The sequence below is a fragment of the Pocillopora verrucosa genome, chromosome 3, assembly GCF_036669915.1.
Source record: "Pocillopora verrucosa isolate sample1 chromosome 3, ASM3666991v2, whole genome shotgun sequence".
In the NCBI taxonomy this organism is placed as follows: Eukaryota; Metazoa; Cnidaria; class Anthozoa; order Scleractinia; family Pocilloporidae; genus Pocillopora; species Pocillopora verrucosa.
In genome coordinates, this window is record NC_089314.1 from 8,347,632 (window position 1) to 8,375,191 (window position 27,560).

The following is a 27,560-nucleotide window of genomic DNA, read 5'->3' on the forward strand; positions in this document are numbered from 1 at the left end:
GCGGACGACTCGAAAATTTAACAAGTTATCAGCCTCCAGGCTCTTCACGTACTATTTCTTTGAGCTTTTTCTGAGCTATTTCCTTTAATAAATTGTAACGTTAAAGAGTGAATAATAATAAACTGACATACTATGCTGAGTATTAGTAATAAGGTTCAGCCCTCCACCCTGGTATCACTAGATGTATTTCTCCGTTGTTCCCCTCCTTGGCTGCGCTTTGTATATCGAGTGACTGGTCTTGAAGCCTGCCAATTACGGTTTTTAAACGACACCTCGTATTTAATTTCCAATTTGTTTGTATTTTAGGGCTTAGATGAAAAGTTATTAGTTGTAAAGTGGATTCGCCCCAGTGATAGAAAGTGTAATGCTGTTATGAACACCATTATTATCATCGTTATTGGTATCACTATAGCACTTGCCAATGGTTTGCTGCTAATCAAGTTTATCTTTTGTAACTACCGTTTGTAACTACATTTGATACATTTGTTATATTTCATTTGTAACTACCCCCCCCCCTCTCAGTTCATTTGTAAACTAACAGTTAGTTACGAGGGACGAGCTTTGTACGGTTATACATTGTCACGGACATCCGCCGGATAGTCTTGGGATATACCGCAACTCAGAAGGAAATGCTATACGTGAGGTGATTATGGAACAGTCAACGGAAATGCTGAACTTGGAAGTGTTTCACGATCTACACTAGTTTTTTTTTTTAAATCTTTTGATGAGGTCCTTCGATATAATCGCATATCCTTAACACACAGAATTATACAAGATGCAAGCATTACATCCTCATTTAAAAGGACTGAGTATGCTGATAGCGAAAAGCCCGTAAACAAAAAAGAACCTGGAAAAATAAATTCCATACCGTTTTATTTCTATATGGGTCAAGAGAGGATTAAATGAGGATCAAACGAAGAGAATGAGTAACTTATGACCTCTCGAGTAACTTGAATCATTATATTTATTTCTGATCATATTTACAATTTATTCAATGTATAAAAATTATTAGAAATCTCTTCATCTGGCGTTGGGATAAAAACAAGAAGAGTCATTTATTCTGAGCGTTGCTTGAGCACTTTTATATCTCAAACGCTTCATTGTTGTCGTCTTTTTGTCAAAAGCAGGATGCGCACGCAATAAGGGAAACATGGGACAGAATTTTCCAGTCACTATTCATTATATAGAACAAAGATATTTAAACATAAGATAGGTCTCTTTGGTGAAATCAGTGTCCAATTCAACTGAGTTAACAGATATCAAATAACAAAACAGGTTATTCTAATGCTGAGTGAACACGAAACGTTGGCTATGATAACAATCAATGTTAATGTGTAAGTAAGTGAATGCGTTCACAATCGCAATAAACAGTGAATGGACTCATGAATACCCGAGGTGTCTCCTTGAATAAGCCAAAATAGTCGGACATTTGTCAGGGTAAAATTTGTAAAAAGTCCTAGGCGTATTCGACGTTAAAAACACCAGTAAACAGTAACAAAGAGTCATTACAAAATATGCCACTGGGAAGTAAGGGCCATTGAAAACAAACATCAAACCAATATATGAATGAGACTAAAATGAACACAAGACGGTGTCATCGGAGAAAGTCACTGAGTGCATTCGCATTTGACTAAACGGCAACTTTTTACAGTCCCGCCCAATGAATAGGTTTTTGTAGGCCTCCACTGAAAAAAAAACTGTTGTAACAGATAAAGGTATTTTTATAACCAAAAGAGGGCAACACCATGGAGGTGCTTCTTCTTCTGCCTTCACTGTTTAAGCTCTTGTCTGTACTGTGAACTAAAGTCATAATTTGTATTACATGCAAGTGAAGTTAGTAGTTTATTATGCCAGTGGTGTGGAGTTTTTAACACTGTGACAATGTCAAGTCAAATCTCCACCTTGTCTGGGTGTGGTATGTGAGGGGGGAGGGGAGATTTGAGATATCAATATTATTGATCAGTGCACAACCTTTGAAGTAGAAGGATGATAAGAAATCGTAAGGGGTCGTGATGGTTTAAAGAATGTGTTCTGTGAATATGTTGTTGTTGATGGTAAAATGACACAAAGGTAACCAGCTAAAGGAATTGACTAGCCAGTGATTTTGGCTGGCTATGACCACTCACAGGTATCTGCTTAGGAGTTAATTTCAATGCCCCCTCAAATCCCACAAAACCTGGCCTGGAGGGGTGCTAGATATGAAACAACCAAATGATAACCTTTTTTCCTCAAATTTCTCAACATACACTTTCACCAAAACTTCCCTAGTTGTAGTAGAAAGTTACAAACCTGTAAATGCATTAACAACATCATAAGAGTAAAACACTAAAAGGACAGGGTAGTATTGTTTAAAACAGACTGCATTTCATGATAATGGTTTTTTCTAAAATCATTATTCATGTGCCCACCAGAAATCAACTGGCCCCAAGGTTGAACATCTCACTAAGATCTTCCGAGATCTTATGAAGTACAATACTAACAAGATTTTGCACTGATTAGGTAAGATCTTGAGCGATCTTCCTCCTGTTTTAGCTTTTTCGCGTTTACAACTTGAAAGGTTGAAACGAATTTTTTGCTTAACTTTTGACCTAAATACAGGATTAGATATTTATTAAGAGGTAGTTTTACTTGAATTTCTTGTCAGCGTAAAATAAAGTAAGAATCAAGCTTGTTCTGTCTGTTTTGGTTTTCGAGAATAGCCTGGTTTTTGTGTTTTCGAAGGATACTTACACTGTCAACGCAGGAAAAAAGCGAAGCCTAAAAACCTAGCTGCATTCCATCGAGTCATTTTCTCCGTTCGTGAACGAATACGACAGTATTCAGAACTAAATTAAAAACACTACTTACTTTCTCTAGATCGGAGTCAGACGAGTCAGCCATCTTGCTTACAACTATACGTGCCCGTAGTTTGAGCCAACAATAAAACTAACAGCGTTCTAACAACTGAGCGCTTGAGAAAAAAGTCGCGCCAGCACGAAAAAAGTCGTGCCAGCAAAAAAAAAGTCGCGCAACAAAAAAAAAAAGTCGCACCAGCGAAGAAAAGTCGCGCCAGCAAAAAAGTCGCGCACAGCAAAAAAGAAGTCTCGAGCAGGTAAGAAAGTGTGCGCCAAAATATGACGCCACACAGGATATGATGCTGTACGCACACATGTATGGCAATTACAAGGCTCCGTATAAGAACCAGTCTTTCATTTGGATGCTGCAAGGAGGCTTTGGAGTGTTTTAGGGGTTTGCCTTCATGTGAGAAATTCTCTTACCCCTAAAAATCGGCAGATAGACCACCCCCACGGTTTTTCTTGGGTTTCACCAAGGTAAATCGCCTCAAAATAGGTAAAATGATGTTTAATCAATTAATCAATTAATTAGTTTCAATGATTAGTGGAAATTAACGAATATAGGGGTATTGATATTTCCTTTGCAACATGAATTGCATGGTGAAATGATCAGATGGCGTTAATGGATCACTTAGGGACCGATATTTTATGAACTTTATGAATGAAAGGACAAGTTTTGCATTTTGCCGCGAAAGTTGAAAGTATCAGGTTATTTATTAGAGTGTCGTAACTTCTGAACAAAACGAAAGTTGCCTATGGTTTGCTGCGTTTGAAGGAAAACAAGTGGAGTTTACAAATCTCTTGAAAGATTAGTGAACCAACCTGCAATCGCCCATGTATATTAATGATTATTGATTTTTCATGTGTTTTCATTTACGTAGATATTTAACATTTAATTCGTTTTGTGTTGACAACGGTATTGAGTTCTTTGTTTGCTTTTTTTCCGTTGGTATCACAAGTTTTTTCTACTTTTTGTGCACTTAAGGGATCTGTTTGACTCGATGAGAAACACAATGAAATATTATATTGAAATAACAATCGTGATTAACCCGCTCCTGTATCTTCATCGCACACTCGGGACATGATTGTGGTTTCCGCTAGGTTATCAGTTGGTCAATAGCTTGCAAAGGTTGTGTGGAACGCGTAATGGCGTGTTTTCGGATTGTTCCTTAGCTGTTACCATCAAAAATCATCTTTATTACATGTTACCTGTCAGCTCTGTCTGGTTTTTAGTAACATTTTCAATGATTCATTTCATATCCCAGGATGACTTTTGGTTCAGATTAAGCTTGGTTTGGACATACTCGGGGTCGTTATTCGCTAGAGGTGTTGCTCACTGAAAACAAAAATAATTAAAGGCTCCCACTAAATGATTAACCACATGTGGATAAAAAGCTACAAAATATATATATGAAAGCTATTACGTACCTTCAGTCTCTTATATCTATGAAAGTTTTTCCCTTCGCCAGCCTGAAGTTGTTTATCCCCCAGCATGATGCAATCTCATGTTTAAATTTGATGTTTGGTGCTCAATTGAATGGTGTGCATTAACATAAACCATGACTTCACTCATTGCAGTGAAATTCTCCTTGCAGCTCTCAGGTAAAACAGATAGACTTTCGAGTATTCAAAACCTACATACTCGCTTCTCTTAACCCTTTGACGTCCCATGAATGACCGAGACAGAATTTCATGAATCCCCTCACAATATCCTTCCGATATCAAGTACACAAGCGATGAGAATAAAGAAAATAGCATCGGGAGGATTATTTAGTTGATCCATACCAAATCCTCTGAACTAACATCATAAGAATTGTATGGCAGACAGGAAGGAAATTAATGATAAGATCTTGGGATCTTATATTTATCCTACCTTCTTTTGTATAGTTAAAGGTGAATGAGCGCACGCGGGGTATAAACGTTTGGGTGGAAACGGTCTGTATGGCAGAATCCCTATCACGAGAGAACTTAAATTCGACACACGGAGTTAACTTAAAATAAGTTTGCTATGAAATAAAGTGCATGGTGCCTGACTATAGATGTTCTAGCCTATAAACGACTGTCGTTAAATCAAATCATTTCCTAACGGAGCTGGTGGAAATTTTAATGAAATCTGAACGACGTTAAAACTTCGCCTTAAAATTATAAAAATGCATTATTTATTGGCGAATGCCTCCGTTTTGATTATCTGGGCCTAGTAATGTAATAACGCACTGCGAAATAACTGAAATTAAACCAGCACCGTGGATTTGCAGTTTGTTTCGAGCATTTGTAATTCGTCCATAAGATGAGAAAGATGGCGGATTTAACGGTAACTTAAACTGGATTTTTTCTAGTTTCCTTCTCAGAAAAGTTGCGCTTGTGAAATTCATCACTTTTAAGTTATTCCACTCTGCTAATTTAATGCATGGTTTTCATGGATTTAATGGCCGTCCCGAATCTTGGTTTTCTCTCGCTTTCTTTAGTATACATCACTACTAAGATAAGTAAGACCTATCAATCGTATTTGCAATCATTTCTTTATTTATGTTCAAATTTTAAATTTTTTGTATTGATTTACCAAGTTTTTTATTTACGTAGTTAATACTTATTCTAAGTATTTTTTTCTTTTATTAAGTTATTTACTGTTTGCATGCTCAAGATATCTGTTAGGCAGGAATAAATTTCCGTTATGGCGTTTAGTGTAGAGCGTTTTACAAACTTCTAACTATAATCAGTCCTAGATTAATCCGTAATAAATCTGAAGGCAACTCTTAAGTCGTATAGGAATTACAAATAAATCGTTCTATCAATCATCATCGGTACAATTCCTCGGTTAATCCATAGCTCTAGTACGGCGAACTGTTTGTGAAAGGGGTTTTGTTCCCTTGAACGCTATGTAAGAAATAATTTTCCCCTTGATAAATTTTCGAGTTAAGGTTGTGTAAATCAGGTAACTTTACATATCCTATCAGATTTATCTATGCCAACACCTGTCCAATGTTTATTTAACGTACATCATCCCCGCATTGTTAGGGTATCTCCACGATTGCCCTTAATTGTGTAACCATACAGGGCACGTTTTCCGTCACCTGTTTGGGATGAAATTATTAACGGAAAAGGCATATGTTTGTAACATGCTAAGCATCAAGGCTCTCTTGAATCAGATATTTTAAACCATTATCACCGAAAGTATGCTACACTCTTCGAACTACCACTGGGAAAAAGGAAAAGGTAAGGGAAAACTAGATTAAAAAAACAAGAACAAAAGAAAAAACAAACAAGCAAGAGCAAAACATAGAAAAGGTTGAGGAATAATTTGTAAAAATTCATATGGAGCTGTTCCCTAGATCATCCAAAGAAACTCGGTCTATCTGACTATTGGGGAATAACGCTTTATTTCGTTTGGTCAAGAGAAAGAAGTCAAAGATGCTAGTAAATTAGCTTTAAAAACTTTACCGTAATATTTGCTTATTATCATAAATAATAAATGATTGTGGAAATTACTATCGTCATATCTATTATCTTATTATTATTACTCACCGTATTGGGACGAAGACCAAGCCAAGCCGCCGCACTCTCTGTTATCATGTCCATCAAAAACTAGTTATTTTTGAACAAATTCGCACAATAAGTCAAAGGGTGTGCAAATACTAAAAAGTGAAACTTAATCGCTTGCATTTCCTGCGTTGCTCTGAATGGCTTCTGTTATTTATATGCTTTGCTCTGGTAAGAAATTGAAATTACTTGGCTTTTAGTTTCTGTCAGCCAAAATGGCCTGGAAGATCCCCTTTGTCTTTGCAAGTACTTGCTCCTTTGATTACTCCCAAGGGCTACAACGGTCTGTGTCATCGTTTCTTCCTTCGTAATGGAAGAGAGGGTTTTACTTACACGCCAAGCTGTTCCAGATGTTCAATAAGTAAAACAAAGCGCGATTGTAAACGGCGCAGTAGTAACTGCGAAGCAAAAAGAAACGGGTCCGTGGCGGGCCACGACTCAAGCCTCTTTGTTTTTGGTTCCGCCTTTATCATCGTTTCGTTTAAAGATCGCGCTCCGCTTTGTCAAGTGAACGCTTGGAACAGGCTTTTACACACGCTGGGAATACGCAATCCGCAAAACTATCATATGTCCACGAACACATTTACTTTTTACATATTTACTTACCCCAGTAGTTGTTCGGCAAGATAGATATCCCTTTTCAGTCCCTGTGCAGCTGCTACTCTCCCAACCATTTGGATAGGAGTGGGATATGATAATACGTGGACAACTGAAATAAACGAAAGGTTTTTTTTTCCTTTTTTCAGAATAAGTAATCAAGCAACAGCCCTATATCGCATTGGGAATTGAAGCGGGCAGCCAGTCTTTCATAGTTTTACACTAAGAAAGAACTTTAAATGCGTTTAAACTGTAATAAATTGGGGAAGTGTCGAGAATTTTGTGACGGCTTATGGGTATAGCTTGACATGTGGAACATGGAGCTATATTGATGTCAACTTCATTCTTTCAACGAGAATCATTTTTTGTTGTTTAAATAAACACCCAAATTCCATAGCACTGTTTTCGTGATACATGCGCTTTCTAAGATTGCCTTTTGGTATTGCTGTTTGATATGCAACAATCAAGTAGGGCAAAAACGAGTAATGGGAAAAAAAAAGTTATCTTACTTTCCCTGACATGTTGAGTTGAATTTGTTTTGCCTGCTGGGTATCTTAAAAGTAAGAAAAAAAACGAGATTAATTCATAGTATGTTCGTGACGAGCTTATTTTACTTTTTCATCTTCTTAAACTAACCTCTTAAAATTCATGCTCTTGCTATCAACGACATGCTCTGATTCCATAAAAAGGAACGAGATTGAAGTAACAGCTTTAATTCATCTTAGAAACATTCTGTGTTCAATTATTCGCTCATCGTATTGGTTTTGAATAAATTTCGTTGCCTTCCAGCTTCGGTACATTTTTCACGAAGTCGTCTTCCGTAAAATAACGTTTGGAATAAATGATCAAATAAATGAGTATCAGACATTTACCTGATAAAATACTGTATGCAAGAAAGTGCCATCACTTTGTAACACATCGATCCTAAAAGTTCCTGGAAGGACGCAAAAATACGTTTGACTGCAATGCAAAGAAGCGTTTCGTTACCCATTATAAAGTGATTTAAGTGTATACCCTTACATTTTCAAGACAACGTTTTGATATATAGATGTAAGACCGATCATGTCTGCATGTTGTTACCATAACAATAGTGAATAACTAATCACGCTTTGTAAAGTCATCGCTGAATACACAGCCTTCATCTTCACTTGACAAACCCACTCAGATAATAATTCCAAACCAATATTTCAGGAATAGAAAACCTTTATATGCATCACTGTTAACTTGTTAGCTGTTTTAAGTAGTAAAGTAAATAAATAAATAAAAAAAATAAAATAAAACAGGAGACATTTTGTCATTTAGAGAAAATTTTCAATTGATTTATCAATCGTTGAAAATACCAATTATTTCTGCCTGTTTCACCAATCACTTTGTTAACTGACTAAGTTCTAGCTTGGATGAGTTTCGCGAAGCGCCGGCCGCTTTACGAATCGCAGAAGACTAATCTTTACAGTCTGCAATTGATGATTGGCGATTCCCGTTATCGTTGAGCTGCAAAATGCAACATTGAATAGGGAGGGGTCTTGACAATGATTTATAATGAGTTATAAATAAGAATGTTATAATGCACATTAAAAGAGCTATTAAACACACATTATGTAGACTCAGAATGTGGATTGATCAAATCCTCAATATAGGCGCTCTTTATGTCATACTGTTATTACCATTTTTGTTATTATTATCATTATTGTTATTTGTCTTTTTTTCATATTCACCTTCTTCCTTTGCTACTTCATGTATATCGCTGTCACTCAATTTTCTACCCTGGTTCTTGTCCATAAAAGGAACGCACAGTACGGAGTTCAGACAGTTGTTGGCATCGCTTTGAAGATGATCGTTGTTCTTGGAACTGATACTCACGGCTAAGGTCCATCCACCGCCTGCATAAAATCATAATACAAAATGTAGCCACATGTCAGGTTATAAACATTGTCTTTGTTCGATAAATATAAATGTGAGCTGAGAAAACTGTAGATAGGACGCTTACTCGGTGATAAACTTTCCGATAGCATTAAAAGGGAATTTCACGATTTCATGCTTAAGAAATTTTCTTGGTAGCAGAAGGGAGAAAAAGAAAAAGATTAAGTGATTAAATGTGCAAATGCGAAACAACTAAAACCTCAATATATACCTTTGTTTGTTCCTTTTTTACTCCCGCGCTTGTTTCTTCGACAAAATGTACAGACCTACTTTTCCCAGGAAACGCTTATACATTTTTAGCCTGGGATATATCGGATACTTGGGATTGAAAAGGTATCAGAAGCTCTATCACTGGCAAAAGTGACAATTCAACCTCAGTGCATTGGCCGAAATTTCAACTAAAGCAAAACTGCCACTGGTCAAAAACAGTAACAGAACTTGTAACCTTTCTCTCTTACCAGAGGCAGAATTTAAGGTTTTTTTAAAGTACAATTTACTCTTTGCTTTTTATTTTATCATTTTGTAGTTACCATGTTTTTCCATATCACAGTAAACTTGTACGTCTCTATTTCCAATAGTTATCCAGTAGTTGTCGCTTTCCGCATGAGGCAATTTCTTTAGAATTTCTGAACAAGATTTGAATTCATCATCCTGTAGATTATAGATTGTAGAAGGTTATTGGCAGAATAACCATCATAGATTATGGTTACGTGCTCATAGCGGTCGGATCAGCGATGGGTTGGTCCTACATCGTCAACATGCTATGCCTCTGTTTCTTACTTTGAAGCAATTTTTACTCTCTTAATACACGACTGACCCGGGCCTCTATCAACGGGCACCGTTTTGTGGAGGTTACCTATGCTAAGGAGGCTCTTTTCTATCAAAGTTCGCGACAACATATTATCCGACATGCACTACTCGCCCGAAAGGCTGCTTTGCCATGAGAATTACTCGCTACCCAAATTCTGACTTAATCTTCAGGTTACAGCGTCTCCTGTCCTGCGGTGATGTAAGCACAAATCCTGGACAAGTCGATGCATTGAATTCAAGATCAAATCCTTGAGAAAATAGTTGAAATGCTTGCCAGCTATGCGAACGAACAGTAGCTCGAAATCATTGTACTTTAAAGTATACGCAATGTAATCTACGAACTCACATGAAGTGTGGTGAAATGTCTCCTAGAGAATATAAATTGCTCCAGCAAAGGTCGAACTTACGAAGGGTACTGCACTAAATGTTTGTTTACCGTGCTATCTTACGCCGAACCCTATGATTTGATTAAGGAACCCACGGATTAGTACCGGCCAAGCTTCTGAACTGATACTGCTTTTTGTCGACTCGAACTGGAACGAATCCGACCTTGTTGAACAACTTAAGTCTTATAAACATGATCTACTTATGATTCACCTAAACATCAACAGCATTCAGAATAAGTTCGACGAGCTGAAATTACTAAATAGGGGCTTAAAATCACAAATCATAATACCTTCTGAAATGAAGATTGACTCTTCATACAAAAGTGACCAGTTCCGACCACAAGGCTATCAAATGTACAGGAAGGAGAGAAGCCGAAAGGAGGTGACGGACTTATTGCGTACATTTATTTCTTCAACTATAGCTTCTAAAATTGTAAAAACGCCAACATTTAAACACGTTGAAGTCCTAACAATTGAAATGATGATCAAGGACCTTTTATTATTAAAAGCATATAGACCTTGACCTGGTATAACGATAATTGTCTTATGGTCAACCCCGATGAGATCCAGTTGCTGATGATCAACTCTCAGAATGATAAAGATCAAGCTTTATTAACATCCAATGCGCATGTCATTAAAAGTACTGAGGACTTTAGCCTTCTCGGAGTTAACATCGAAGAACACCTTGTATTTAGCAAACGCATTTGTGAACTGTGTAAAAAAAAAAGAAATCTGATCCCTATAAGTCCTTAATATTGCCAGAGTTCACCTTATATGGCACTTATGTAAAGCCTCCGGCGCCAGAAAAGTTGAAAGAGTACAGAAACGGGCTCTTAAGATTAAGTATAACACACATTCAGTGGAGTACTTCAATCTCCTTCATTGTGCCCATCTACCTAGCCTACAAAGTCGGCGTTTACAAAATCTTGCTACCTTAATGCATTAAGTTAAGTGCAGCTTGGTATTTAGTAATGTCGTTGACATTTTTAGTGTTCAGTCATCCAAACATCACCTAAGGAATATGGAATTTCATTCACCCACATTTAATAGTGAACATTACGGGAAACATTCTTTAAGGTACTTTGGACCATATATATGGTATAGATTGGACAACAAATTCAAGGCAAATCTACCTTACAATCCTTTAAGTAAAACATATAGCGTTTTAACCTTGAAGATCTTGTAGGTGACAATTGTAGCTCCTGTCTTACTTGTAGTTCTTGAGAATTTTGAAAACTATTTTTAGCATTTTTCTGTATATTTTAGTGGGCACAACTCCGTAACTTTTAACTTTTAAATTTTAACTTTTGATAAATTTTAGATCTCAGTTAATTATGAATTTACCTTATGATACCGTGTCTAAACTCATTTTATTATTTTTTTTTTCCTATTATTTTTAGTGTCCCCAAATAGCTCTCCAAGCTGAAGACATCGACACTTAATAAATAAATTTGTTATGTTATGTTTTGATATGTTATTGACTACATGGCTTCGTTTATTCAATCATTTATCTATTCACGCATTTGTTTATTTGTTTACTTATTTCTCTGTTGCTAATATTTGGGAACCCTGTGTACCACGCCCTATTTTAACAAACAACCATCCAAGAAAGACGGTTGGTCAATAACACAAATGCATTCTATATAATAATTGCGAAATGTTGTCGGTTATTCGGAAAGGATGTATTCATTAGTTGATCGCAATCGTGAAACAACGAAGCCTAATACAAAAGTATTTTTTTCTCAAGTTTGGACAAAAGGCTGAACCAGAGGCAGAAATCTCACTTTTTAAATCGAAAAGGATACGCGTGGATAGAGATTTTATTAATCGAAACTGAAATTTTGAAGATACGTGAGGAACACATTTTGATGCTGCGAAGTCATTTTTTTTAACTCGTGAATTGCGCGCATGCGCAAGAGCGAGTTCTAGATATGATGTGGAGAATGGCACTCGCTCGCTCACTCGCTCGATTGGTCGATTCCTGTAAACTTTTTTTCGATTTTAGGCTTTTGAGTGCATTTGATAGTTCTTGGCGGGCAATAAACAAACGAAATGGCGACCTTTGTTGCTAAGAATAGTGGGGGGTGAAAAAGAAGCCAATGATAATCTTAAAAGAGTTTTTTTTTTCGTTTTAGTTTCAACAAGCGGCGCCAGCGACTGGCAGGCATGTAAGGATTCACACTGAAATAACAGAACAACCTTCGTTTTTCATAAAATTGTAATTTACAATCCTTGAACTTGAAAACAATCCGAAGATTCATTGAAAATATCACTTACTGCGAACCGCTCGGAGTTTACAGATGTTCAAAAGTTTTTTCTGTTGTGGCGTGAGATTGAGGACAAAATCGATCACTACGTTTCGTATCGTGTGTTTTTCCTGTGTGAAGCAACAGAAGATGCCGGCGACGGACGAAATTACAAGTTAACACGAAAATCAAATAACACCTAAACAAACAATTTTAGCTACCGATTTTCAGTGATCTCTTAAAGAACAATTTTCTTTTAAGTTTCAAGATAATTTGAAGATTCGAAATAAATATTACGTACTAAAATGCGAAAGTTATACACCACAAAATTGATAAGTAGGCCTGAAATGAAATTCTATCTTGTTCTTGATTATACGGTACCTAGCACGTGACTAAAATCTACTCAGGCGGAGATCGAAAATGACGGTGGCAGTCTTGGCCTAGTTATATCACTCAAAACTTGTTCCCGTTTGTCTCCAGATAGCATTAAACATAATCCAAAAAATCATCTGTCAATTCACAAGTTTACCCACAGAGCACTTTGATCTGATTCTATATGTGAGCCAATCACAGGTGGCAAAAGTGAGACGACAAATGTACGAAAACATTATCGTCTCTCAAATCAGAATAACTGTGGGAGGATCACGGATTTAGAATTAAATAGCATAATTTTTCGATGCGTACTGCCAGATAAACATTATTTCGTTTAATTTCTTTATATAGAATTCGCCAATACCATACCTTGTTCATATAAACTGATCCTTCCTTCGGACCAAAATCCCTTGGGTGAGTACGTTTGTCAGCAGCATTCAAGTCACATGACTTATCTTTTAAACGAAAGTTCAAACTCTTGCAGCGAGACTCGTTCAAGCAGAACATCACACACTCAGTAATGCTGGAAGTTTTACTTGTTGTAATAACGTGACCGGAAAGATGATGACCATACTCTGAATATGTGGGGGGACCGCACTGTGCAATGGCTTGGGTCAGCTGTGCATGCCATATGACGATGAGCACACCAAAATAACACAGAACCATGGCTTTCCACTGAAAATATGAAAAACAAAAATTTGATTGAAATAAACTTAATACTCAATACATAAATTGTTATCTATTTCATCATTGCCTAAACGCGAGTTTGAATAAGTAGAAGATTTTTAAGGAATTTTCGCCGGCTGGTGCAGCCAAACTCAGCCGACCATGACCGTTGGAAACTTTTCAAAATAATATAGTTCCTCATAGTGTACTTACCATAGGTGTGGCACCTTTCGGGTCCTCTACAGGAGCTTGCAAGATTCGAGCACAGATCACGAGAAGTAATTGACAACGGATAGTGAAATCCAGCTAGAGTGTTTTTAATATACGGGAATTAATGCTTCAAGGGAAAAGTGCAAGCGTCTCAATAAAGTAAACAAGGCAAAGAAGCTTTTCATCTAAAAATTGGACACATGATACCTATCGCTCAAAACATATCATTAAAAATTAACAGTCTGAATTTTTGTATTTTCAACCTTAGCCAGTGAACATGAAAATTAAAACCAAAAAGATTTATAAAACAAAAATGAATTCGAAACAGGGAAGATAGATATGGACAATCTGATACAGGAGCTTCGTTTAAAATCTAATGGAATCTATTAGAGAGACAATAATTTACTAAAACTGATATTTCAATTTGTAAACATTTAAAATAAATATGTTAGCAAAAACCGAAATAGCGGCACGTTTTATGCAGAATTAAAAATTCTTGTGGAATAGAATTATCATAAAGACCAATAGGGTGAGTTTTATGTCGTAACGTGACCGTGGCTATGGCTAGCTATTAAAGGAACGAAGGGTTTGAAAGGTTTATTCCAAGAAAAAGAAGTGGGTATTTAACCGTTCCCAATTCAGGTGACTGAATTGCTTTTGGTCAGAGATTCATTATCGTGGGCCTATAATAAGCTATATGTCCTACTTCCTGTGAAGATGCATTTTTCTAGAAGTGTGTCGCTTACTCCGTTGGTTTGGTTCTTTGCTTTTACTTTTATTTAATGTTTTTAAAGGAAATCATTGCTGGCTATTGGAATCACCACGTATAGTGTGATAATATGGAGTGTTTTTATGAATAATCTGCATTCGTCGCGGATTTTTCACACATTATTAATTATTTATTTAGTAAACAAAATAATATGTTGTATCAATTTACTCTCTCCGTTTGAAAAGTTTATATCTACACCTTTACCAGTTCACAAAGAAAGTGAACAAAGGTTTCAAATACGGTGAAACGAGATAGTTTTAAAGCAAATTTTAATGATACAAGAAAAAGTAGCAGTAGGTATGGGTTCAGCTAGAAGGAAAAACTGCAGCTTAAATGTTTGTTTTGCAGCAATGCATATTTAAAGGAACAGGTGCGAATTTTCAGAAAACAACAAGGCTGAAAAACTTTTTCAAATGAACACATTCGACCAATGTGCTTTGAATTCTCTTAAAGTACAGCTGCATGCAAGCTGAAAATTATCTCGAAACAATGAATCGCTTTTGTTATTGAAACTAGCGAGGAAGTTGCGTTGTTAAAATTTGCGGAAAGGTACGGTCAATATGATGATGCTGATAATTAGTTGGTGGGATGATGGATTAGTACATTGCATGTATGTTAGGCTCATGGTCCAGTTTTCGATATGTTGATATGTTCAATTAATCGATAAAAATTATAAGCAGGACTCATCAAGGAAGTAGAACAATATTGCGCTTTGACGATGAAGTTTTTCTTGGATAAGTGCATTGCATGTGTGTTAGGCTCATGGTCCAGTTTTCGATATGTTCAATTAATCGATAAAAATTTAAGCAGGTTTTATCCAGGAAGTAGAACAATACTGCACTTTGACGATTAAGTTTTTCTTTTTTAAACCAGTAGTTTACACATTTTATTTTAATACCGCATCGGAATATATTTTTGAGAAGAGACCCAATATTTACTGGCTAGGTGTCTAACAGTATATTTTGCAATATCTTTCTGTATGCGAGCAACGTAAACATGTTTGCATATTTGTTCATGTCGGGGACGAAATTCGCAGAAAAAAAAAGCTCACTGAAGAGAGAAAATAATCATTTTTACTGAATGAACAATCCATTTTGACTAAACGTATTAAACATATTTATGAAAACTATTGAGTGCCAGCAGCCATTTGCTTATTGGAAGCACCTATTTGCTTGCTCATGCCAATGATACGAAGAGAGAAATTGAAAAGCGATACCTTTCATAAACTTTAAAGTTGAAATTGAAATTTGATTCGCATATATCCTCAGAAACCAACACCACCTGCGGAGTGCCGCAAGGCTCAGTCCTTGACTCACTGCTGTTCTTAGTATGTATCAATGATATCTGACAAACTTGATTTTTTTCACAAACATTTTATATGCTGACAAAAACCTACAATCATTAGAGGAAATTGTGAACCAGGAACTCTGCAAACCGTGTAATTTGTTGACGGCAAATAAGTTAACCTTTAAATATGAGGAAAAGTTTTGTCATATTTTGTCTCGCTAAAAGAAAACTTATTTAACAACCCAAAATAATGATATTTTGTAATGAACCTAATAAGAGGGTAGCTTTGGATTGCAAGGAGTTTGTGAAGTATCTAGGAATTCCAGTCGATAATCATCTGTCTTGGAAACACCATATTGACCTCGTAAAATCAAAATTAGTCAAACGATTGAACTGACCCCTAACTTACGATATTTTGTGCCAAGAAATGCTCTCTAAAACTTTTTTCGTTATCTTATTACAGCATATCTAAGTTATGGTCTGATGGCTTGGGACCAAGCCTGTAAATCGTATCTTAACAAGTTTCTTTAGCTCCAAAAACGTGCTCGCCGGTTTTTTTTTTAATTTTGATCGCAACCAGAATACAAGTCCTCTATTTACTGATGCCGAAATGTAACCTTTACAATTCTCCTATCATGAACTTATAGCAAATTTGATGTTTGACATCAGACATAAAAATGCAAGCTATAGCATTCAAGAACTTTTCCAAGATGTTTCTGAGATCCATTCTTATGACGCCCGATCTCCTTCCTTTAGCAACTTTTATAAAAAAAAAAAAAGCTCCAGAATATAAATTCGACTACATTCTTTCTCCAAAAGTTTGGAGATGCCCTTAAAATTGAAAAATCCCCTTAAAAATGAGTTCAGGAAGGTAATAAAAGAAAACTCTTTGACATTCTCACTTTATAAGACTCTTAAATTGACACTCAACAAATCCTTCAAAAGGCCAAGCTTTTCTGAAATGTTTTAATTTAAGGAAACACCCTTACCACAACTTGAAAAGAAAGTACAACAGGAAAAGGAAATTAAATCGATTTCTCTTTTTCTGTGTTTTTTTCCTTTCTGCATTTACAGGAAATAGCTGGCTGCTTTTAATACCTACCGAGTTCAACTCAGGAGCCAGATGAACTTGATGAGTTTTTCCTTTTAAACGGTTTCAAGTCGTGCGCAGAATTGCCTAAGGCAGAGAGCAGATATTATTGGATAGCCATAATAACCTCTACTTCGGCCAGAGTCGGCAAGGAAAAGGGAAGAGTGCAAAAGAAATATCGGTTACGTGTTCAATTATCCCTTTGCGTCGTTGCAACTTAGCAGGGAATGATCCGATCCAACACCTTGTCCTTTCTTATTGGCTGGCAAAACTTTTTAATTTAAGTTCATTTTTTTAATTTTTAAAGTTCATTTTTAAGTAAATTTTTGTTGGCTGTAAAAAGCCCATACGACTTTGATGCATGTAGTGTTCTAATCCGTTTCCGCCATGGAAGAAGTCCTTAAGCGTATCTTTACTCCTATCCCTCATTTTTTCAAAATTTGGGTGCGAGTTTTTTCATATCATATGATATCCAAAATCGCCATTTAGGCCGCTCAAACAAAATTTACAAAGATAGCGGGAAACCGGAACGGCCGGTTAGATTCCCAATAGACAAAAAATTAAATAGTGTTGAGCCTCGTTTGCATCTGCAACATCTCAATACCAAGCGCTTAATTTTGTAAGGAAGGAACTCTTTGATCATATTGTAGTTTCACTTTTGGGGAAAAGTTGGAGATTGGTCTATAATCTTGAACGTGATAGGCTGTGTAGAGCTTCTGGCTTAAAGCAACTTGAGTCGGTAATTAACCAAAACAAACAATTACATACAGCCAAACTCATTAGAACAAATCGTAACACACTCAGTAAAATTGGAAGAAGTTCATATCGATATCGCATGACCAAAGAGGTAATGACCTCACACTGAGTATAGAAAGGAATTGGATCGCTCTAAGGCTAGGCAACCTCCTGCCAACATGACGACGAGGATCTTTACAGGAAAATTAAGGAAGAAGCACGGTTAACATCATGATTACCTTGCTGAAGATCGAAATTGTGAGGTGAAAGTACCAGTATACAAAAAAAAAAACAAAACAAAACAAAGAAAAAAAAAGGAAAAAGAAAAAGAAAACTGAGTTTTGGAGTATGGGTTTTAAGTCTTACTACATGTGGTTTAAAGTTGCTGTGTAGAATTCCTGTAAAAAATCTTAATAAATAGATAGAATGAAAATAGTACAGTGATAAAATAACATACAAAACGAAAAGAAACAACGAAATACTCAACAAACATAACAACCAACGTTTGGAAGAAATTCGCGATTCTACCATTCCCTTGGTGGAATTGCAAAACGATAATGTATACAGCTTTGGCAGGTGTCCTTCTAAACTACTTCCATTTAGTCCATGATACACTTTGTTTCCTGATGATAATAAATTGCTATCTCCTACCACCAGCTGAAATTCATCAACTCGTTTACATTTACTTTGCTAACAGCGCAATTACGATTAGATGGAAAATAACTTATCATTCTCATCGCTTGGCTGTAAGCTGCTGCAGTTGAAGAATAGGTTCAATATTTCTACTATCATTTTTTAAATTATTTTTTTGTTTTACAGAGATAACATCGTGCACTCGCGCATGGGCTGTGAAAAGTTAAGGTTATTTCTATTTCTCAATTGGTTATTTCTTTTAAATATATATATATATATATATATATATATATTTGGGCTGTCGTTAGCGGCGTAAATAAACAGTTCAAATTCATAATATTGAACAAGAAAAATCGATTTTAGGACAAATAATAAACACACGCAAATTTTCCCCTAAAAGTGGGCGGAGAAGGCTGTGCGTTCACTTCACAAGCTCTCTCCAAGAAATCAGAATACCAGATAATTCTCGGAGAACAGTCTCTGTACAAACCATCGATATACATCAATTTTTCTCAGTTAAAGCCCTCCATCTGCCACAAAGAAAGGAAAAGGGGCCGAAGAGGTATATCTTCCCTGCTGAGCTTTGATCATCAGATAACAGAAAATATTATGTCCAGACTTACATACTAGTATTTTCCGGATAACATGCTCCTCCTAGTTCTCTTACCGAAGATAGCCAGACAAGGAAACTATTCCCATTAAGTTATTTTCCTGCCATCAACGGGTCGATAGTTGCTCGTGGAGTCATCAGCGTTGCCACCATGACTCACTATAAATATTTTTAAAAAGCTGTCCTCATTTTTATGCTAATAAGTTATGTGATCTCCCGCGGGTTCAGAAGTTATTTTTGATTTCAAAAGTAATTTACAAAAAGAGATCCATTGCTATCCTAGGTAGCACAGACTTCCCACGGATAAGCAAAAAGTAACCATAAGTTATTCAAAAGGAGGCAAACAAAAGCTTCACTGAAAAACAAACAAAAACGAATAGAAGAGCAAATACACTCTAATTGAAGACCATTTCTCGAAGTTTCCATCCTCCACAGTATGCTTTTGAAATGACGTTTCAAGCAACATTTATATTTTGATTGAAACCATGGACTCCGGTGCGAGTTTTCGCAATAACTGCAATTTGGTGATAAGCTATGCAACAGATTACTTAAATGAGGTCAGTTCTTATTCTTCCGAAGCATTCTCAGGCTGGCAACGCTCGAAATAAATGAATCGTCTTGTTTTTATCCAAAAGCCAGATGAAGAGATTCTAATAAATTTTTATACATTGATAACTGTAAATATGACAGAAATAAATATAATGATTCAAGTTACTCGGGAGGTAATAAGTTACTTATTCTCTTCGTTTGATCCTCATTTAATCCGCTCTTGACCCAATGAATGAATAAAACGGATGAAATTTATTTTTCCAGGTTTTTTTTTCTTTTACGGCTTTAGCTATTTGCATAATCAGTCCTTTTTAAATGAGGATGTAATACTTCCATCTTGTATAATTCTGTGTGTTAAGGATATGCGATTACATCGAATGACCTCAGCTAAAAGATTTAAAAAAAGGAACTAGTGTAGATCGTGAAACAATTCCAAGTTGCTTCCGTGGACTGTTCAATGATCACTTCACGTATAGCATTCCTTCTTGGTTGCGGTATATCCCGAGACTAGTCAGCGGGTGTCCGGGACAATGATAACCGTACAAAGCTCGTCCCTCGTAACCTGGTAGTTATAAATGATAAACCTTTATTAGCACCAAACATTGGCAAGTGTTATAATGATAATAATAATGATAATAACAGCATTACACTTTCTATCACTGGGGTGAATCCAATTTACACTAATCAACTTTCATCTAGACCCTAAAATAGAAACAAATTGGAAATAAAATTTTAAATGGAAATAAGAAATTTCGCTTAAAAACCGTAATTGGCAGGCTGTAGACCAGTCAGCGATATTCAAAGCGCAGCCAAGGAGGTAAACAACTGAGAATAAATCTAGTGATAACAGGGTGGAGGGCTTGAACCCGGGTACTAATACTCAGCATAGTATGTCAGTTTATAATTACTCACTCTAGTACTAGTGAAGAGCCTGGAGGCTGAATAACTGTTAAGTTTTCGAGTCAGCCTCCATTTCGATTAAGTTGCTTAACACCCTAAATGTATGAATGTGAGGAAATGTGACAGCGGCTAGGATGATCTACCGACTGATATATCAATCCAACTTTAATTAGAGCTTTCTCTTCCTCCGGGTTTACTTTCCACAAGAAAACAGCGCACGCTCTGGGATGAATTTTATTTGGGACATGTTGGATTTCATATATGTGCTACTGACCACCATCATAATCATAACCATTACAAATTCCTCAAATATTATTAATACATTCGCTGCTTCATTTTTCACCAACAATTCTGTACAGTTGCAATCTGACAGTGTGTTCGGACAGTTGGCTGTAATCGAACAGTTGAAGCAGCCAATCATACTAGGTCCACTCAGCTACTCCAATAATCACAGAAATGATCAAAATAACCATAGCAACAACCACTCATCCAAAGTGATTAACAAATCGGGAATTTGATGTCTGTAATCACTCGTATGATTACAGACCGAATCGGACTTCACTAGGTCCTATTACCATTATTGATTACAATGTATATAACTTTATATATCGACTACCATGAATAGTAAAGTCAATGATATTGATTAACTTTAACTTGTTATATCAAAGCTCCAGTGCTTTCACATTATTCAAAATATAGCAAGAGCGGAGCGGATACGCATGACGGAGGCTTGTCTGATTATTTTATAAACACCGTGCATAGACTCCCAGAAGTCTACCACACCTCCTACAAATCGAAAATCACGCCTTAGCTGAGCAGATATTCTTCCCCTCAGTCGAACACTTTGTCATCATATTATCTACTCACGCACCGTATTCCTGGAGTCTAGACGACAACCATCGATAGCCACACTCCCCATCGTCGTGTACATCGAACACTAGAATAAGTCAAAAAAGTGAAAAAGGAAAGACATTATTTTCAATACCTATGTCAAGCCAGAAATTTCTCCATATGAAAAGCGATTGAATAACATACCATTCCCGAAAAGGGGTAAAGGGGACCCTCTTGTCACCTCGCGCTTTGCAGAGAAATTGGGTCGGCGTTTCAAGCCTCAACCTTTCTTTTGATCATCTCTAATCAAGTTTGATCTCACTATCAGTACTATTTCAGGGACGGCTTGGAACACAGGATGACGGAAACACTGGCAAAATGGCAGCAAAATTAAACAACCTGAGACCGAGGACAGCCCACATCTTTGTTTTGGAAAGTTTTTACAGCAGAATAATCGTGCCATTCGAAGAAAATAAAAAAAAAACACAGCAGTTGTATAAGCTTAGCACCGTGTAAAATAATGATTTTCTTGTTAAAGGGAATGAAAAAGAAACGATCATATGGGAAAGTAAACAGCATAATCCATATAAGCAAGTAGTCTTTTCCTAATACCTCAGAGTCCAAACTTGCCATCGAATTGAATCCACCTCTCCACCTTTTGCAATGGCTTTGTTGTTGTTGTTTAATTCTTTTTCAATTACATTTTTTTGTTTTGTTTTTGTTTATTTTTGGATCAGGGGATAGTTATGCTTATCACCATCACCATAATTACTATTATTATCATTGTTTTAGTTGTTATTATCACGATTATTATTACATATGCATGTGCAAAAACAAACTTACCCTTTGCGATTTTACTTACCGCTATGACATCCGTGTGCAATGTGATATCCCACGTCAATACTTGTGCAGTGGTTCGTCTCCCAAGTATATGGGTAAGAATGAGAAACAATAATTCGCGGACAACTACAAAAGAATGATTGATAATAGTTAAATGTTGATTAGAATTCCCATAGGTCATAAGAGTAAACACGAAGGGACTGAAAATCAAAGAGGCTAAGAGGGCGGAAAGCAAGCGAGCTACACAAAAGTAATCAAACTTTATGCTATTTACAAACTAAAATTTAAATATTGTATAAATCGGAGAAAAAGGGTAAGGAGTACTTGAACCTACTTTCCCCAGCTGCAGGTTGAGTTGAATTTTTCCGGTCCACTGGGTATCTTGGTCAAAAATAGTACAAAGAGACAGTTACAACAATGACTGAATGAAAAAAAAAGCAATATGTATCGAGAGAGTGACAAGAGAGAACAATTTTATCGTGTTCAAAACATTCCATATTATATTCGTACCTGGAAATAAGTCGTAAAAATTCCATTATTCCTCAATATGTCCACTCTAAACGTTCCTGGAAAAATATCTCAAATTAAATGTGGTCCTAATTGAAGGTATACTTCATTTTGCGCGTGTCCGTTAATGTAAAAATGTAAAGTTTTAGAACTGAAAAGAATGGAACAAGGGCTGCATGTGCAATTGCAACTGGTGTGCTTATCCCGCTTTGGCGCCACTTGCAGACTTATTCTAACTCGGTAACAAAGTGAAATGTAACTGTTTTGAGAGGGGTAGGGGCTAATGCTTGTGGCGCTGCGCTGTTGGGGGTATAACAAGATAATCTGGTGTTATGAAATTTGTTAATAAAGCAAATTAGCCACTGTAAAGAGTTTCTGAAGGAGACGTGGTCAGAGCTAATAGAGGAATTGTGGGTTGTCGGTGTGGTTTATAGAATCTCTATTCTCGTGTTTTTCATGTTAAATGTACCATGTAACAATCAGTAGTGTGGCTCTATACTTCTGTACATAAACCACAAGCTGACCACAATCTGTAGCTGTTTTACACTATTAAAAGAACAGTAAAATGAGAGAAATTACGAAATTGTGCTCGTAAATTTGTATAAGCTTCGGTTTTTAATCCTTTATTTTTTTGGTCTGATTTTTTTTCTTCATAGTCACTCATATCATTTTTTGGTTTCCATACAGTTTTGCATTAGTTTTCGACAAGGAAAAATAAGGTCTAATTATTTTCCTTCTTCTCTAACATCCCCTTCTAGCATTTCTAAAGGAAAATAGCATTTAAGGAAATTTAATATCATGGGAATCTTCAAAACTTTGGAATGAAGTGAGTCACTACCTTTACCTTCTGTATTTGTCATTTTATGTAAGTCCTCGTCGCCCAGTTTCCGGCTTGTGATATTCTTGTCCGAAAAAGGCACACACAATATGGAGTTGAGACAGTTGTTAGCAGTTCTCTGAAGATGATCGTTATTCTTAGAACTGATACTCACAACTAAGGTCCAGCCTCCACCTGAAGATCAAACATTTTTAGCATTAAAAGATGTACCGACTCGATTGCTTGTGATCGAATATTTTCTCCTATTTCGGAAAGTGAATCTCTTGGAATTTTTTAGCCACTTTCTTATATTAATTACACGCTTCCTTTACCTACCATAATTTTCCATATCGCAATACACTTGTGCGTCTCTGTCTCCGATTTTTATCCAAAAATATCCACTGTTAACCTGAGGCCATTCCTGGTGTATTTCTCCGCAGGACTTGAAGCCAATTTTCTATTGGAAGGAAAGAGTTAAAAAAAGAAAAACAAACTATAATAATATGCCTATTTGTATCACGTTTAATTTATAGGCTCCACCGGCCGCCGTGATATCATGACTACCTCCACGAAAAGTAATGACCACATCACTAAATAATTACAATGTTAGACAATCAAATATTCTAGCTGAGCTATCATCGCAATTTTTAAAACGCACTCGTTTCTCTGACGAAAAAAAAATTAACGGATAATTAAGCACATTGTTGTTTCTAAGAACCAGTTACGACTGTTTATATTCAAATGATGCCAACTGCGAGAAACCTACGGTTATGTTCAGCGCGACTGGTTTAAAAATTTAGTTGAAAGCCACTGGAATCTACTTATGTCTTCTTTCTCAAGTTGCCATACACTGTCATATGACCGTCCTCTAATATTGTTTCAAATGATTTTGCAGAGCTCGTAAAAGGTTATACTGACGCAACTTGTCACCCTGGTCGCTCTTTAAAAACTCAGAATAAAAGTTTTTTTTTCTGTTAATCTCTTTATGGCCGTTTGATAACTCCTGGCGAGCCACATACTAATTGGACCCCTGTCAGATTTGATAAAATGTCACAATTCCTACTTGAACATTTCTGTGTCCATTAGGAGTGTCCATGTACACAGATCCTGCCCTCGGTCCATAATCCTCAGGATGAGTATATTGGTCTGAGTCATTTAACTCACATGACTTGTCCCCCAGGCGAAAGTTCAAACTTCTACAGCGGATGTAAATAGAGCAAATCGTAACACACTCGGAGAAACTGGAAGAAACGGTTGTCAATACTTCATGACGAGAGAGGTAATGGCCGTACACTGAGTATATAGACGGATGGCATTGCTTCAAAGTTTGGCAAAACATTGCCATACTTATTATGAGGATCAAATCAAGATAAAGCAGCAGCTCGCTGGACATCACAGGTACCTTCTGAAATCAAATGTTTTGTTCAAAACTTTAAAATCTACTGCCAAAATTTAAGTAATACACAAACTTTATCTAATAATTCGCGTGTTCTACTGTTTTCCTTGTGAGTCTTTCGGTAAGAGTTTAGCGATACGACATAGACGAATTAAGTTAACGAAGGAATTTCTTTACCTTCAACTTTACTTGATCAATTGGAGATAGTAGATAGTTATCTCAATAAGTTATCTTAAAAACAGAATTAACCTTGAGTAATTCTTTTCTTAACACGCTTTTTACTTCACGACCGTTTTGTGAAGAAAATCTTTCAAATGTTGATAATGTTTGTGATAAGGGAAAGGAGCCCCATACTTTTGATTTGGACCACGCAAGATCTGCTCGTAGGTTAAGGTCGTATGTTCAGCACATAGTACTATTTGATACTTCCGAATATCTTCTAAAACCAATCTTAAAGCATATTTTTAAATCACCAGTTTAAAATCCAGCATTAAAAAGGAGATAAAGCATCACAAAAAACGAACTCACGTCGGAGATGATGAATCGAGAGTGGTGTGAGCTCTCAACACAATGCAAGCAACTTCCTTTTGGAAAATAATCAGAGCACGAGAAATAATACCAGTAGTTCAGATTTCTAACAAACAAACGAAAAAATTAACATAAATAACCTTAAAAAACCTGGTTAGAGAAGAAACAAAGCATTTATTTGACAGGTGAAAATTCCCTGCTGTGCTGCAAGAACCCAAAGCGATAATTCAATATCGTGACCCCTCTGGTGCAAACAAAGATAGTTGGTGATCATCTTTTTTTTTCTAGTGATTCTGGCTGTAGCAGTTGTTACAAACCATTAAAAAAATTTTTCTAGTAAGAAATGATTCTTCAACGCCCGATAAGTCATCGTGGGAGCATTTACGTTGTCACTTTGACTCATTATTATTGTCACAAGCTCTTCTTATTTTCATGTTTTAACATTGACCATCAGCAGGTGCATTTATTTGGTCATTTTCTTTTCAATCAATTAGTTAAAGTTCCTATGACACTAATTTTTTTCTTTTACATTTTTGTTTGATAGCTGTACTTAGACTGTATTAAGCGCCTAGCGAGTCCACCTTAACTATTTTTTTTGTGCACTGAAAGTACGATTTGGCGGCCAAAAAGAGTACCCATTAAGCGTGCGGCAAAAACGATCATGTTACATCGTTGTTTACTACTTTGAAAGGATGTAGCTGTATGGCCAAATTGACGCGTTTCGATCGTCGGCCTTATGCTCCGTTCCGGCTGTTACAAACACATGCCACTAGACAAATTAGGGGAAGATTACAAAAGAATTCAGCTTAAAGCAATGCTGATTAAGAAGCCTGTTCCCACACCGTAAACGATTGTTCAACATTATTTTCGGCTGACATGTCGCGAGCGAAGAATGGTCGGAGCTCCTTATTGTTCAGGTTTATTTCACGCACCTGACGGATGTACTTATACTCCTTGGCTTTCCACATGACTACATTTGCGCTTTTCTTATCATATGATAATCCTACTAATTGTAGTTTCCATCGTTTTTTGTTACCAGAAATGCATAATTTGTGAAAAAGTTCAAGCCCTTCCTAAACTGACCGAAATCTTGTTGTGTGAGTGCGAAACCTCTGGCGAATACTGGGATAAACACAAGCTCGAAGGGCCCGTATATTCTTCTGACCTAACTTTCCGAAAATACATCCCACGAGCCATCAATTCCCCCCTGCCCTCAAGAAACTTAAAAGTAGCAACAATAGCAATGTCAATGTGATAACAGCACTACAACGAGGTAATTAAAAGAAGCAAAAAAATTTATTGAATTAGATGGTAGCGAATCCAAGCGCTGTGTGAAAGTCGATGCATACAAAATATTAATTTACAATCATGATACTGATGTCAGTTATTTGCCATTGAGCGAAATGGGTCATATGACAATGCTGTACTTAAGCTAAAGAAATTTTCCTTATTAAAATCTCTATTTGAGTTTAACTTGAATCAGATAAACTTACTCGTTTTCCATTTGACCGGCTCAACGACGACGGTTCCTCAGCCTTTGCAATCTTTGAGAAAGGAGCAACTTGTAGTGAAACTGCCAGACGACTGCTCGGCACAAAATCATCGTGCTTCGTGATAAAGCCGATTCTTTCGTCAAAATTTAGCTGACGGCATGCTAAAGGAATCATTCTACAGCGACGAAACTCTAGAGCACAGACTAAATGGAACCTTCACTGCACTTAGTGCGTAGGGATAAAATGTGATGTCAACAAAAACGACCTCAGCTACCCATTCCTAACATAGATTTCGACAAGACGCAAGAAACCGTTTTAGTCAGTCTTCGTCGAAATCTTCGTTTGATGCACGCGGTTCCGTCGGGCTGAACCGTACTCGCGACTTCCATTTCTTCTTTACCTCTTGAGTACGATGTATCGAAACTCTCGGTGGAGCTTGTTACTAGCAGGTATACATCGTTATCGGACATCATTTCAAGAGTATTTCAACGCTGACTGATACAAAATTACAAGAGATGTGATAGATTTGTAAGTGTCAACTAAGAGTTTTCACAATTTTCTACGTCATCATCCACTAATTCGTTACAAGTCCACGGGACACTTTTAAGACAAAAAAAGGGCACTTTAGGGTCCGAATAAAAAAGTTTTAAGATTTTTGAAAACTTTCTTATATCGGAATTGGTTTGTACATATGATAAGCCAAATATTTACGCCAAAAAAAAAACAAAAAAAAAATTGTGTCATAGACACTTTAAAGGAATTCAGGAACTAGGGGCTAGAACCAGAAAGAATGATACTTGTTACCTATGACGAGTAAATGTGTGAATGATCGTGACCCTTAGAGTTTTAAAAAAAAAGCTTCCGCGTGATTCAAAGCAACGCGATAATCAGATGATAGCAGACGTCTAAACACGAAAAAAAGTGCGTGAATCCGGGTGATATGATTGTGCGATTTAATTATATTGATGCTTTTTAAGGGTAAATTGAATTTCGTATA

General features: G+C 36.5%; 2 protein-coding genes across 3 annotated transcripts in view; both read right to left on the minus strand.

Annotated features, from left to right (window-relative positions):
- Positions 1–13,668, minus strand: part of LOC131782865 (uncharacterized) — a 29,237-nt gene extending 15,569 nt beyond the window's left edge. Inside the window, exons 1-9 of one of the 2 annotated variants that reach the window (XM_066163852.1) lie at positions 13,582–13,668; positions 13,072–13,377; positions 9,419–9,539; positions 8,684–8,848; positions 7,841–7,902; positions 7,478–7,521; positions 6,978–7,080; positions 6,357–6,416; positions 5,807–5,905 (exon numbers count right to left, since the gene is read on the minus strand). In XM_066163852.1, the coding sequence (XP_066019949.1) occupies positions 5,846–5,905; positions 6,357–6,416; positions 6,978–7,080; positions 7,478–7,521; positions 7,841–7,902; positions 8,684–8,848; positions 9,419–9,539; positions 13,072–13,377; positions 13,582–13,584 (924 nt within the window). In that variant the 5' untranslated portion in view covers positions 13,585–13,668 and the 3' untranslated portion in view covers positions 5,807–5,845. Of the gene's footprint in view, positions 1–5,345; positions 5,906–6,356; positions 6,417–6,977; positions 7,081–7,477; positions 7,522–7,840; positions 7,903–8,683; positions 8,849–9,418; positions 9,540–13,071; positions 13,378–13,581 lie in introns of those variants that run through there. The other variant, XM_059099601.2, reaches the window with a different exon arrangement.
- Positions 13,669–19,541: 5,873 nt separating this feature from the next.
- On the minus strand, positions 19,542–26,737 carry LOC131782874 (uncharacterized). Its single transcript, XM_059099615.2, has 8 exons — positions 26,564–26,737; positions 23,483–23,603; positions 23,174–23,341; positions 22,333–22,388; positions 22,157–22,203; positions 21,845–21,948; positions 21,023–21,088; positions 19,542–19,813 (listed from the first exon to the last, which is right to left on the minus strand). Exons 1-8 carry the CDS (start codon positions 26,735–26,737, stop codon positions 19,713–19,715), a joined length of 837 nt encoding a protein of 278 aa, XP_058955598.2. The 3' UTR covers positions 19,542–19,712.
- Between the last annotated feature and the right edge of the window lie 823 nt (positions 26,738–27,560).